The sequence below is a fragment of the Triturus cristatus genome, chromosome 2_1 (assembly GCF_964204655.1).
Source record: "Triturus cristatus chromosome 2_1, aTriCri1.1, whole genome shotgun sequence".
In the NCBI taxonomy this organism is placed as follows: Eukaryota; Metazoa; Chordata; class Amphibia; order Caudata; family Salamandridae; genus Triturus; species Triturus cristatus.
In genome coordinates, this window is record NC_140581.1 from 14,041,073 (window position 1) to 14,055,017 (window position 13,945).

General features: G+C 44.4%; 1 protein-coding gene across 2 annotated transcripts in view; it reads left to right on the forward strand.

Annotated features, from left to right (window-relative positions):
• The window catches only part of LOC146863617 (carbonic anhydrase 9-like), an 891,039-nt gene that overhangs the window by 585,299 nt on the left and 291,795 nt on the right, over positions 1–13,945 (forward strand). For both annotated transcript variants that reach the window (XM_085627646.1, XM_085627648.1), the window contains exon 3: positions 5,934–6,104. In XM_085627646.1, coding sequence (XP_085483772.1) covers positions 5,934–6,104 — 171 coding nt within the window. The remainder of the gene's footprint in view (positions 1–5,933; positions 6,105–13,945) is intronic.

Genomic DNA, 13,945 nt, shown 5'->3' on the forward strand with positions numbered 1-13,945 from the left:
TTTCCGGGACTATCAACCCAATGAACGGCTGACCTGGCTAATTCTTGTTCGTCCATAGAATCGAGTATATGATAACCCCTTCGTTCTCGGAGTAATTTGTCAGCGGCTTGGAACGAATGTTCGGGGGACCTTATATTTATTATAGGAGTTTGGAAATTTCTGCTATTATCTGGACGTATCGGACGTATCGGATCAGTAAAGCATCTAGTATTATTGCAAGATCTTCCTCTACCTACATAGGCCATGGTTTCTAACTGTCCTGTGGGCAGTTCTAATTCTTCCTCCTCCTCGGTTTGTTCAGGTTCGTCTACTGCTAATCTTTCTTCGTGTATTCGTTCTACTTCTTTGCGGATCTTGCGGCACATAGCTACTCTACATGATCGTTTATCATGTCTCCCCTCTGATATATTCCGACTCCATGTGGTAAGAATTTGCATTTCTTCCGGATTTACCCCTGGTCGGTCTTGATTTCTGATCACACAGTTTATGAGGAAACGTAACAGTTCCCCCTGTATCTCCACTTTCTGGTACTTCAAGGCTCTATTAATACTTTCAGAATCTCGTCCTGACTGGACAAAGTGATATATATTTTCTAAATGTGTAGTCATTCCTGGTAGCCTCCCTAAATATATTGCAGCTCGTCGGATACGTAATGATGCCAGCAGCATTTCGTCCCCTTTTCCGGGCACCGGGTCATATCTATAATCTATTAGAAGTTCCTTGAGCGTGTCGGGAGTTACTAGTTTGGGCGTACGTTGGTGGGCTAATTCTTGAAAGGAAAGTTTATTTACTCTGGGTGGCGTGGAAAAAATGTTTGATGTACCTCCGGTAGCACCACCTGGGGTGCTGGATGTGAAAGGATTCGTTGAACGTGATATAGCAACCATAGGTGTGGATACAGATGTAGAAACAGATGTGCTTGCCGGAACTTGTGTCGGAGTTTGCTGTTGCGGAGGTACAGACGGAGGGGGGTCTTGGCGTTGAACCCCCTCGGCAAGCGGTCTATGTGGCGCAGCATTAGCATACTCGGGAGCTGCGTCGTCTAAATAAGAGGAAAGAAAAACATCTTCTGCGGTTCTGGGATGCCCTTTGGGATGTACTTTTATCGGAAACAATGGGGGTGGCAAGTCTTTTGGTATCTCTGGAGTAGCCTTAGGTAATCCTTCGGCCAGAAGAGGATACATACCATTCATAAGGGCATTTCTTTGTCTGTCTATTTGTTCTGATTTTACTCGAGTACCTTCTTCAATTAATATATTTTCTCGGACTTTATTTGAATTCTCCTTACTTTTCTCTTCCTGTCTGAGCGCTTTTTCTGTACGTCTATATGATTCTTTACGCCATAATTCAATGGCATCTTTCTGTGACTGTCTAGCTTTCTTTTTCCATAATTCTTCCTCTATTTTCATGATGCAATCTGCATCCCAGGTCCCAGCTGCGGGCCACCTCTGACTTTCTGGTAATTCCTTGGTGTAGTCTACCCATAAATCAAGAAATAATATGGCGTCTAGGCCATGTTTATGATACATGAAGTACCCTGGAGTGTCCCTAGGAGGAATGGGAACAGCTTCTTCGAGTACCCCTTTTCTAGTTTTGATCTGTCTTAATTTCGAAAAGAGCGGCATATTGAGAACTGATCTGATACCTAATTTTGAACACGTTTAATACAACAAGACACAATAATGAACAGTCATTCACACCACAATATGCAGAACGTATTTAAAACATTTTAACATTTAACATTGAATGAACAACCAATGATGGCCATTTAGGGAACTAGTCACTAAGCATAATACTCGGCACTAACTAGGTAATTCTGAATTATATACTAGACATACTTGATATACTGCTGAACAGTACAGATACACTGCTGAAACAGTGCAGACCGGATTTGTGTACCCAAACCCGTCTTGACCGGCACAAACTATGTGCACGTCAGAACGCCTCCCCGACAATGGTACTCACCGGGTAGCTCGGAACGGAAGGCCTCGGAACTGAACTGAACTGGACTTGAACCGGACTGGACTCGACTCGAAACTTCGGAAACTTCGGAAACTGGTGGGCCTCTGTATACCTCGGATCTTGCTCTCTCAGCTAGGCTCTGGTTGGGATACTTCGCACTTCTCACCGCCTCGTCTGGGTGTTGATCGCAGCCTCAGTTACCCCCGCTCGGCAGGAGGGAGATACAGGAAATCCTGTGGGTACGCGTTGTTGTCCGTCCAGCTGTGACAGGAGACCGGGCCTGCAACGCACCTCCGGCGCGTGAGATGAGAAAGTGTCCCTGTTCGGGCGCCATATATGTGGTAAATAATTTAATTACTGGAACTTAATTTGATACGGAAAATTAATAATAATAGCTCAGTAAAATAAGAGGCAGAATCCGTGGTATTAGAGGTTCGGAACGGGCTTTATTCCAAAATCAATTCGAATTGATGGACTCCATATTCCATCACCACGAAGGTTCAGGAAGTGAAGGACTCTACTTTATTGACAAGTAATCATTTTTATACAATAGGCATTACAGTGAAACAGATGCAGGAGGCGTAACAATTGATAACAAAGATAAAACATACATGCGTAACTAAAGTGGGTGTAACTGGGCGTAACTAAAGAACGTCATCAGGTATGATGTCATAAATGGGTGGTTTCATGAAAGAATTTCGCAATGTCAGCAGAAATACTTGGCAGAAATGCGCGCGCAGCAGCATGACGTGTGATTGACGTGCAACTAGGGGGTGAAGGGGACTTGACATTTAGCTCTACATGTGGAGACAGAAGTCTGGGGGGTCAAGTCAACCTAATCCCAAATCATATCTAACATCCTATGTTTAAAGAACTATGTTATCCAAAAAGAAAGGTCTTTCGAACAAAATCTATTCTATACTGACTGTGTGTGCGTGTACAAGCGTCTAAGTGTCTACACTAGATGCGAGGGCAGAAATCTTCCATAGTAACAGGACTATGAATTACTTGCATAAAGACAGAGGAGCCGGTGCCTTTTGCTCGGTAGCTGGAAGAATGTTTACTTAAACTACTAGACAGGAATGCATTGGATGGGGAGCGGAGCAGATAATCTCGAAGGTGAAATACGGTTCTTGGCAAGCAGACAGGTCGAGTCAGGCACTGTTAGCCGCGCAGGGAGTAGGACAAAGTTCATGGATACAGATGCGAGCTCAGACTGGAGCTTTCAGAGGCAGAAGGCAAGAAAAGGCTTGATGGCAGAATCAGGGCCTACTCGCCTGGACTGTAAAATGGGATAAATGAACCATATAAAGCCGGTGGCCTTTCATACTTAGGAATGGAATATCCGACCCGTTCATGGCGGATCTGAAAGAGGGCATGTTGGCGGTGGACGCACATGTGTTTGCGTCTTCATAACTGGAACTGGAGGAAACATACATGTACTTGTGATTTATACATGAAACCGTTGGGGTCCAAGATAGGGGACATAACTGACCATAAAAATCCATATTTCCACAAGATACATAGTTTTCAATAGACTCATCTTCTCTCTGGGCACGAGAATAAAATTTGAATCTCTCCATTACTATATTTATTTTCTTTCCAAATCTTATACTCATTTTTTTGACAGCGACTTCAAAAACATTTACTCCTTCTGTGCTTTCAAGAGGAGGCAAATTATCAAATTCTTTAATGCCTTGACCACCTAAACAATGTCTCAGTAGACCTAGTTTCCTTTTAGGAGAGCAACCATCCTCCTCTAACACTTCCACATTGGCTAGAAACATGGGATACCATAAATCCCATTCCATCTTAGGTTCACCAGCAGAAGGCAAAAAATGTGGGGGTGCCGAAATATTTGACATTGTAGCAATAAGAAAAAGTAAATGTAAGGTAATACCAGAACCAACTATGTAGTTTAGTGTTCACCTGTATTAAAATGCCCAGGACTTTCCTCACAATATTCTTTCTAAATGGTGTATAAAGCACAGATGTAGATTATTCACCAATGACTTTGAATAAAAAGAAACACCAAATATACTATACATAACTTGGCTTATTATTGTTATTTATCTTCCTTACTTGAAAGGTGCGCGAATCACCGAAGTAAAATTCGCATCCTGCAATGTTTTGACATGACAAGTAAAACGAACGAAAACGATCCCCAAAAAAAACCGATGTCACCGTGAAATTTCACAATAATAAACACTTAAGATGGCCGCCTGGCGCGTGTGACATCATCACGCTCCCAGCATTCAGTGTGGTACTCCGAATCCCATGATCCTCTTGTGAAGATGGAAGAAAGGAAAGCTCCGAACGTTGGATTACCGAGTTCAGACATTGGTAATTGTTTTCTTTTAGGTCTTAGTGGTTATAGCAAAGAATATGAGAGTATCGAATACACAAGTAATGCGTTATAAAAATATGCGATCAGAGCGCGTCTCTTTTTTCTTTTTAAATGTTCGTCACTGGTACGTAGACCACACAGAAAACTGCCGCAGGCGCTATCAGAGCGCGACTTTCCAAACACAGCCACTCTTTCCAAAATAGATTCACGTTCACACCTTTCTTTCCGCTAACGTACTGCTACATGCGATGGCACTTGAATGAGGGTTACAACAGCCGCTGGTGCAATCATAAGCACATCTCTTACGAACAGCCGCCGTACATGTACAATATATTAAAACAAAGTACCTTAAAATAGTCTCCAAAAGTGAATGTTGTCTTCTCCTTGACTCCCGCTCGTCGCCAATATGAAGTAACACAAATAGGTAGATTGTTGATTCCAGGATAAGTTTATTAGATGTAGAGAAGACAGCTTACACAACCACTCTCAGACGTTTCCCACCAGAGATACCCAAACCGCCAGCCATGGAACATAAAATCCAAGAAGACCAATAACATTCTATACTAATGTGTGACAGTACATAATATGAACACTACAGTTTCAATAGCAAGATGCTGGTGCTTCTCGAAGTTCTGTTACCGCCTGGTAATTCCATGGTTGAAAATATGTTGTGGGCATACAGAACAACGCCTAATGTGTCGACAGGTGTGTCTCCATTTGTTCTTTTGAGGGGATGTGTTGCTGAGTCCAAATAAATAGAGAATGGAAGAATAGGCGACTGGTTGATGTCACACGTTTGTCTGATGATTTGACATGAGAGAAAAGGTACAAAGCAGATATGCTGGCGTATCTAGAGATACTGTCAATCAGAACATTGTAACCGGTTGTTGGGTCAGGATCAAGAAATCATGATGGGTACCCAAAGGTGAATCCAGGTTTTCTGCTCTAGTACAGGTACAAGTTACAAAAGTCTTATCGAATGTGGTGCAGACCAATGACGGGAAGGTTTGGAACAGGGACATGATTTCTGTTATTGCTGGGTCTATACTGGGGTGTCAGAGTGCGCAAAAGAGCAGTGGATTTAACCCAGATCCCTTTACTGGGGGGGAATGCATGATTAATTCAGCATTCCGTCCATCATTTGTTTGCGTTGTACCCCAGCCAGGACTGGGCAGTGGATCTTCTGATATAGGTTGTGGGTTGTTGTGCTATGAATGTTCCCACCGTCAGTTGAGCTCGGACCTTCTTTCAATACACTACTACTTTCAAGACCTGCATTGAATCTGGAGTCCCTTCCCACACTACAGGATCCCTCCACTAACAACATTTTACAACTGCAGAGTGGTTGGAAGGTGAAGCCAGTGCTGCCGCAAACAATCCGTTCATTAATGAGGCACCTTCTGGGGTTGTGCTAGTTGGAGGGGCAGCTGTCCTTGTAGTTCTAGTCACGTGGTAGTCATACCCTGTATCTCTCTCTTCCTATTTTCTCACTACCTATCCCACTTCTTTCGAGTTCTGGTCCCTTTCCTTCCGCCATGTCTCTGATTTCTAGAACTGTAATGGAAGCTTCATGTACCCTATCATTCTTGTGTTCAGTTGAACCCTCTATTCTCTTCTTGTACAGAGCAGAAGGAGTGGGATAAAGATTTTCCGGATTGTGAGGGCAAAGCCCAGTCCCCCATCAACATCCGCAGTTCCAGCACAAGCTATGACCCTGCGCTGCAGCCTATCGTTCTCCAAGGGTACAACCTAACTGCAGAGCAGAGCCTGCGGCTGAACAACAACGGGCACACGGGTAAGAGTGTCCATCTCAAGCACCAGTGTCAGGCTTCTGTACACCTCCATACACCAATTATGGCATCATATGTTAGAATTTCTAGTTGCTGCTGGGATGCATTTGTAATGTTGAGGGTTGTACCTAGGTTAGCTGGTGGTTGTTGCTTTGGCCGGCTGGGGTCCCTGATATGTGTAACCTGTTAAAGAACCTACTTCGTCTTATTGAGCCGCAGCGACCTTTCTTCTGTGAGGGGAGCTTAACAGCGGGCTCAGTGGTGCATCGAGGCCAGGGTTTAAGTGGAGTTAAGAGCACATGCTTCATCCAAACTGGTCCTTCTCAAGGCAGGACTATTAAAATAAAGCAATGTGTAGCTACATAAAATGATGGTAGTTCTGGTGAGGTCAATTAATTGTTCTTGTTATAATAAAAGTGAGAGAGACCCCTTTGACCAACCAGGGGAATAGGGTACTACTGACTAGTAGAAATGAAATTCCCGTGGTACAACTTGATCTAACTATTAATATTGTTGGGAAACAAATTATTATATCCAAATACACAGTATTAAGCCCATGTGCTAGGATATGACTAATTCATGCAAATCATGCCATTAAACAATTCAGTAAAAACAAAATATTTTATTAAAATCCAGTTAAAAACAGACAAAGACAATTTATGATCCTGTCACAAATGTATCTAAGACAAACACATGTCATATATGCTAAAAACAAGTTCCTCTGAATTCTGGGGCACAACTATTACCCCTTATTCAAGTGCAATTTTTGGACCCTGCAGAACACAATCGATACGTTAAACAACTAACAATACCACAAATTTATAACAGAGAGACAGAAACCAACAATATAATTTGTCATTGGGGTAACACATCCGTTAATAAATTTCAAAAGGCTTTTCATACACACAAACTGAAACTATAGTGTTTACAAGAAAAGCTGTTCCCACAGATTGTGCTATAGTGCTCTGTCTCTCTGTTATAAATTTGTGGTATTGTTAGTTGTTTAACGTATCGATTGTGTTCTGCAGGGTCCAAAAATTGCACTTGAATAAGGGGTAATAGTTGTGCCCCAGAATTCAGAGGAACTTGTTTTTAGCATATATGACATGTGTTTGTCTTAGATACATTTGTGACAGGATCATAAATTGTCTTTGTCTGTTTTTAACTGGATTTTAATAAAATATTTTGTTTTTACTGAATTGTTTAATGGCATGATTTGCATGAATTAGTCATATCCTAGCACATGGGCTTAATACTGTGTATTTGGATATAATAATTTGTTTCCCAACAATATTAATAGTTAGATCAAGTTGTACCACGGGAATTTCATTTCTACCAATTAATTGTTCTGCCATACAATTAGCATTTTAATCCCATGTGTATCTTCGTGTTTATCAAGGTGAAAATGTTGATTAGTAATATTTCACTTTAAATCAATTAGTACGAGTTAGATTTAGAATGATTACGTAATTAATTTCTTGCAAATTAGAGGAGGTATACAACATTTTGTTTTGCCTGCTCCATCCCCCCGATGCGCAGCTTCCTTGCACCTGGGCCAAATGTGCTTCTGACACCATGGGTTTATTTTTATTTACAATACAGGGCTCTCTGGCACAACGATTAACAGATTCGTCAGAAATTCTAACACATATGTTGGCGCAAAAGTAATGCACTGCTGGAGTTGATCATAAAACTAACGCCACTCAAGCAATGCATCAGAACACATAGGCGAGTCCCAGTGTAAACGCCCAGCGTTAATCCTTGCGCCTGGTCTGAGCGGGTCTAAGCATTTTGACGCAGTGAAGTTGCAGAGTGACTCGGCAAAATGTACATTTCTCTGCACCAGTTCTATGCGTCTTTTTTGCATGGGAACGCGTACCCTGCATACGTTATACCTGCCGCAGGTACAATGTGACGCAGGGCTCTACAGACTGAAGCACCGGTCTCAATGGGTCACTTTGTAGATAGGGCGCAGTGTAGAGCACTGATTGCGCCGCTGATGCCTTAAACATGAATGTCTGAGTTTCATGTATTTCCGTGGGCCATCGACCCTCTTAAACAGCGGGGGTGCGGAGACGCCACACATGCGACATCCTGATCCACCTCTGTCCTCCCTCTTCCTCCAGCACCAAGCCTATTCTCCTTGTCCTGGGGCGACAGTTAATGCTTGTCGGGTAACCTAGTACCCAATTGTTGCAGTCCCCTATGTGAGCGTTTAGTTACTCAGGAGTTATTAGCCCCAGTTTTGTGAGCCCCCTAACCTTCAGCATAAACTACTACTAGTGTCTTGTGTATACTCCCCAGCTGAAGGGCACAAAGTCAACAGAGAAACAGGATATCAACTACAATTCTCTAGGTGACCAATCTCAGAGCTGCTGTCAGTCATGCAAAGAAGGCCTCTCTACATTCCTGCACAAAAACAATTTGCCAACAAGTCAGACACCCTTGCACCGTGGTGCTAGCGTGCTTGCATTGCCACTAGGCACCAATTTGTGTGCCAGCGCAGCGGAAGAGGACCGGAATGCGCCGTACGTCATGGATATGGAGCATTTGTACACTTTTTTTTTTTACATGGGCAGTTCAAGAAAGTGACGTGCAGCGCAGCCCTGTGTCAAAAAGTAGTAAATGAGCACCTGGGTCTCCTGTTTATTCAAGGCTCTGTCATCACCAGTTAGGGAGCTTCCTCACACTTGATGTGGTCACCCTGCATTTTTTAAATTGAGGCTTCCCTGCTCTTAGAAACACAGGGACTTACTTATGAGAGGCTTGCGCCGCCGGAGCGTCTCACTTGTTGATGCTTCGGCGGTGCGGGCCTCTCAGTCATATCTGCTTTGTGCGGCTTCGCGCGGCCTCATAGATACGGAGTGCGACAAAGCACCGCAGGTCGCTGCGTTGCCTCACTCTGCGCCAGGGAGGCATTCCATGGGTGTTGCGGGGGGTTTTCCCATGGAGCACCCTTGGATTTTGACTCTGCCCCAGATTTACTCAATCATCTAAACCTGGGGCAGCGCCAAAACCTTACGCCTCCCCAGAGCAGGCGTAACAAAGAGAAATGTTGTTTATTTCTCCTCGTGTTTTCCTCTTTCCATGAATCAATGAGGATTGTTTGTGAGCAGGAAGGTTCTCCTTCCTGCACAAAAACAATCCTGCCTGCACCAGATGCACCCTTGTACCATGGAGCAAGGGGGCATGCGTTGGTGCTAGGCAGCAAGTTCTGCACCAGCGCCAGGGGAAAGGACAGAAAAGCATCTTATTTTATGAATACGGTGCATTCCTGCTCTTTCACATGGGAGTAGGGCAGCGTAGCAGGAAGACGGGTGGTGCGGCCCTACGTCAGTTCCCCGTGACTGAGGGCCTTAGAGGGAATTCTGCTTCACTCCTCCCACCACTTCCTGCTGGTTTTGTCTCTGTCTTATTTTTGCTTTACATTTCTACTTTGGGAAACTGAAACCTTTCTGATTAGAATTACATTCTCAGTGGGGGTGTGTCACTGATCTTCACCAGACATAATACACCTGATACCTTTGTAAAGCCAAACATGGATTTAATGTAGCTTTCAAATGTTGGCATGTAGGCATCACCCGCTGACGTCCCTTTGACCTCGCGGACAGAACACAGCAAAAAAACTCACATGTGCACAGCTTTGTGCTGCTAGCCTGTCAGCTCGCAGTCGATGAGCCCCAACCTTCAAGGCGGAGCCTTCAGTCATCATGGACTCAATCACTGGTCACACGAGTATCAGTGACCATCAGTGCTTAATTTGAGCTGGTGATTTCTGGAGCTCAGCACCTAATCATCAACACCTGCGCTTTTCATGAGCCGCAGTTAAGGACACATTCATTTATGGTAGGCACGGGGAGATTAAGCGATTTGCCCAGAATCACAGGATGTTGAGCCGGAACCAAGACTCGAACCCAGTTCCCCAGCTCCGAAGTTGGCAGCTCTTGCATTTACGCCGCACCCTCTCCCCACTCTCATTGGTTCTGTTTTAGGCGGCGCTAACAGGAGAAACAGGCTGGTGTAAGCTGCTTCGGGTACCTATTTTTTTTACAAAGTGACCTAGACGGCTGCATAAGAGCTTCCACTGCTACTCATGATATGGCCTTTTGTGGGGCACAGGCTTGCCCTGGGCTAATGGAGGTTTACTGGTCGCGGTGCTCACAGATTTCCGCCTACGCTTTTTTGTAAAAGACATATTAGGACAAGCAAAGGCTGGAATGACGAGATCTACTCCAGTTAAGATCCTGCCACTTGTTTTTCTTACAGGCATCTGGCAACCCCCATTTTCAATATAGAGGGACCCATTGCACCAAATAATGATCTTTTTAGACCCTTGTTACATCCACCAGTACCCCTAAAAAATAGATATATGGCGTTGGCTGGGTTTGAGGATAATGATTGACTGGAAAGACAGGTGTACGTCTGTTTAGCTGCTGCAGACAATGGTGGTCTATCCAGCAGTGAGACATCCAGTCCCCACCTGCCTGTTTCCCCTCTTTTACCAAGCCCTGGTCTTCTGGATAGGGTGCAAGTCCATGTTAATTGGCCCAGTTTTACATAAAAGGCCTGCAGCTTCTAAAATCCATATTGAAGGTTGGCAGGTATTATAGACAATGTATTTACCTCCCGGTGTATGTCACCGAAGATTTTAAGCAGTGAAGTGCTGGCCCAGATCTATAGTGACCACAACCCCATTGCAATGGACATCGCGGTCGCGTGAAAGCGAAATAAGCCTAGGACCTGCTTCCTCAAGTGCCAATATTACAGTGCAACCATGAATTAATGTTTCATGTATAATCATTCCTTGTTGATGGATTATGCCAATACTCTTCATCCCTGAATCTTGTAGTCACCTTTACTAAAATAAACCAGTTGATATCACCGACTGCGTGGTTCGTCTCCATATAATGTTCCACCAAAGGTGCCACTTGTTTCTTATTTCTAATAGCTGATATATGTTCAGGGCCAAATGAAGACAATATTGTGTATGAAACGCAGCCAGTTTTCGATGCTTTTGTAAATGGCGCCATCTCATTATAGATATGTTTCTCCTCAGAATCCCTTACATAAACACGTCAAGCTTGGGGCACATGTGGCCCCATGGTTGTTCCTTTAAGTTGTAAGTACAAATCTTCTTGCTAGATAGCGCAGGGAAAATGTATAGAAAAACACTTCTCAGCAGAATGGAAACCTGGACTGAGGGTAATAATTTACTTTCACCTTTGCAGGCTGGCTTCAGAAGAGTCCATAGTACTATCGACCAAGGCACGAGATTCAGTAACATGTGCCTTAAGCAAGTCACCATAAACAGGACCATAGTGTGTATGGCATTTATGGATCTTCAGAGCGCATTTGATTATATGCCCTTGTGAATTCCCATAGAAGCCCATGTTCACACCAGAACATGGGCTTCTATTGGAATTCTCAAGGCCATATTATCATATAAAGCGGCGATAATTTTAACACCGGGCCTTGATAATATGCCCCATGGATGGGGCGCATTCCAACTGAGCAGCAGGCGGCTGGCTGCCACCTCTATGAAACCAACCGGGTTCTTTGAACCTTAAGTGGGTCATTTGGTTCCAACTATGAAAGGGTCACCTACTGCCCGGGCATTCAACCGGTTATAAAACTTACCAACACCTGAGTAAGATATGAGGTGACCCTTCCTCATGTGATTGTAAACATGGAAGGTAAGAAGCCCTCTTCCTTTCATGATGTTTGCACCAGATATTTGTCTGCAAAGAAACAACATCTCAGACTGCTGTTCACCAAGCATCATATACGGCATTGTAAAGCCGCCTTGTAGCTTGTCTACAGGCCGGTCGCCGGTTACATTTATGCCACTTGGAGATGAACTGGGGGTACTACCAAAAGGCCTACTTTGGGGCATATTATCAAGTGGCAGCGATAATTATCGCTGGCCGGGCTTACCGCAAATTTTCCTATCGCTGGAAGATATCGCCATGCTAGTGCTGTATTAACGATGCTTAGCACAATGGCGATTAATCTTCCAGCGATATCGGGGGAAATGGGCCAACATCGCTGGAAAACCAGCGATGTTCCAAGCAAAACGGCGATAACCTGTGGTCGTATCAGCATAATCCACCCCCAATGTCATGTATACATAAGTCTGGATTTTAGCAGATGTTAAAATCCAGCAATAATAGCCAGTTAGCGTGATTTCCTTTATCGCTACGCCGGCCGGGACAATGTTATAAATATCGCGAAGCTTCCTTTGCGATATTTTGTCATTAAGTTGTTGCAGGCATGCCTACTTTGCATCTCATTAGCGATGCGAAGTTAGGTGTGCTGGAAACAGGCGTTAAGTCAAGGAAACACGCGCTAGCGTGTCCTTGATGATATTGCGATATAATTATCGCCGCTTTTTGCCTGGAAACGGACGCTAAAGCGGCGATAATTCTATCGCCAGCCCTTGATAATATGCCCCGTTATTTGTTATCACACTGTGTTTTTAGGTCTCGCCTGGCGTGGGCTGCGCACATGCGCAGTCTCGTTGGCGAGATTTAATGATCTGGGGCATTAAGCCCCACCCCTCTTTTCCATTGGCTGGCGTCACCGTTTATGCTAAACGGTGGCCAGCCATTAGAAAAGAGCTGGTAGTGACATTTTCATTTGGCTTTTTGAGCCGTTTCAAACACATGGCCCCATAAAGACAAGAGATGCGAGCGCTTGTTTAAGGTTAGGAGTCGCTAGAACGTGCTGTTTTGGGGACTGGAGAGGTTGTGATTGGTGAGAGACCCAGTGGGGTCATCTGGTTGGCAACAAAATGTTCCACTTTATTCACGGCCAGAAGATGGTGCATTAGAGGGTGCCCCGACTAGACAACATGCATAGTCAGAGGGAAGGGAAGGGAAAGGGACGGAAAAGAAAACAAGAGAAAACAGGAGGGGTCACTAAATATCATTCAGAATTGAAATTATAACGTAAACTTCCTGTATTTTCCTGATGTGACTATTGTATGAGATCTCGTTCCTTTTGAATTTATTGATTGCTTATGTTTTTATTCTACAGCATTCTGCGGCATTTGACCTGCCCGGCGCTGTATAAAGAGGTTTTAAAGGGATAAATACGAACACACATGTAGCTATTATCCCTATTAACATGCCACTTTATCCACGCATGACAAGTAAAGAGTGTCAGCCTCACAACTTTGTTTTAAGACCATTTTCACACCCGTGTGCCTGTTCAGCAAAAAAAGCCATCTCGTTGCGTGAATGCATTTCTGTTGCCTGGTGATTAACGAGGGCACGTGCGTTTCACGCAGTCCCTGAACTCGAGCGGGGAAGACACAACAGCCGCTTGCGGTGCCCTCCTCATAACCGCGTACAGTATCCCACCCAAATATACATTGGTCCTTCAGTGTATAAGAGGCAACCTCAGTTCAAAGGGGCACAATGGAAGGTTGTGTGCACTGTGCCCTCCTCCTGCGCTGCTCCGTTGGCACCATCTGTTCCGGGCTCTGACAAGCCCAGCATGGGCCTGCTATTTCCTTCCCACCCACTCCCTGCTTTCACATTAACTCTGAAATGGGAGACAGAGGAAGGCAGCGAGTGGGGTCTGAGTGGCCGCTTTAGTCTTCTGTGGCCTCGGAGCTCAGGCCAGGGTGGCCTGCTAGTGGTGTCATCACCCCTCTCCGGTAAGGCGGTCAGCTTATTCATTACCTTCTCAATAAAAGCTCAAGTGATCAATGTATGGATTGAGGTCACCAATAATAAAAGCGCCCTTGCACTGTAAGAGAGTAATGTACTGGAGCAATCGATAGCAAGTGTTATCTATAGAGCAGACCACAATAACCAGTCCAAGAGCTGAAATCAAGTCACTG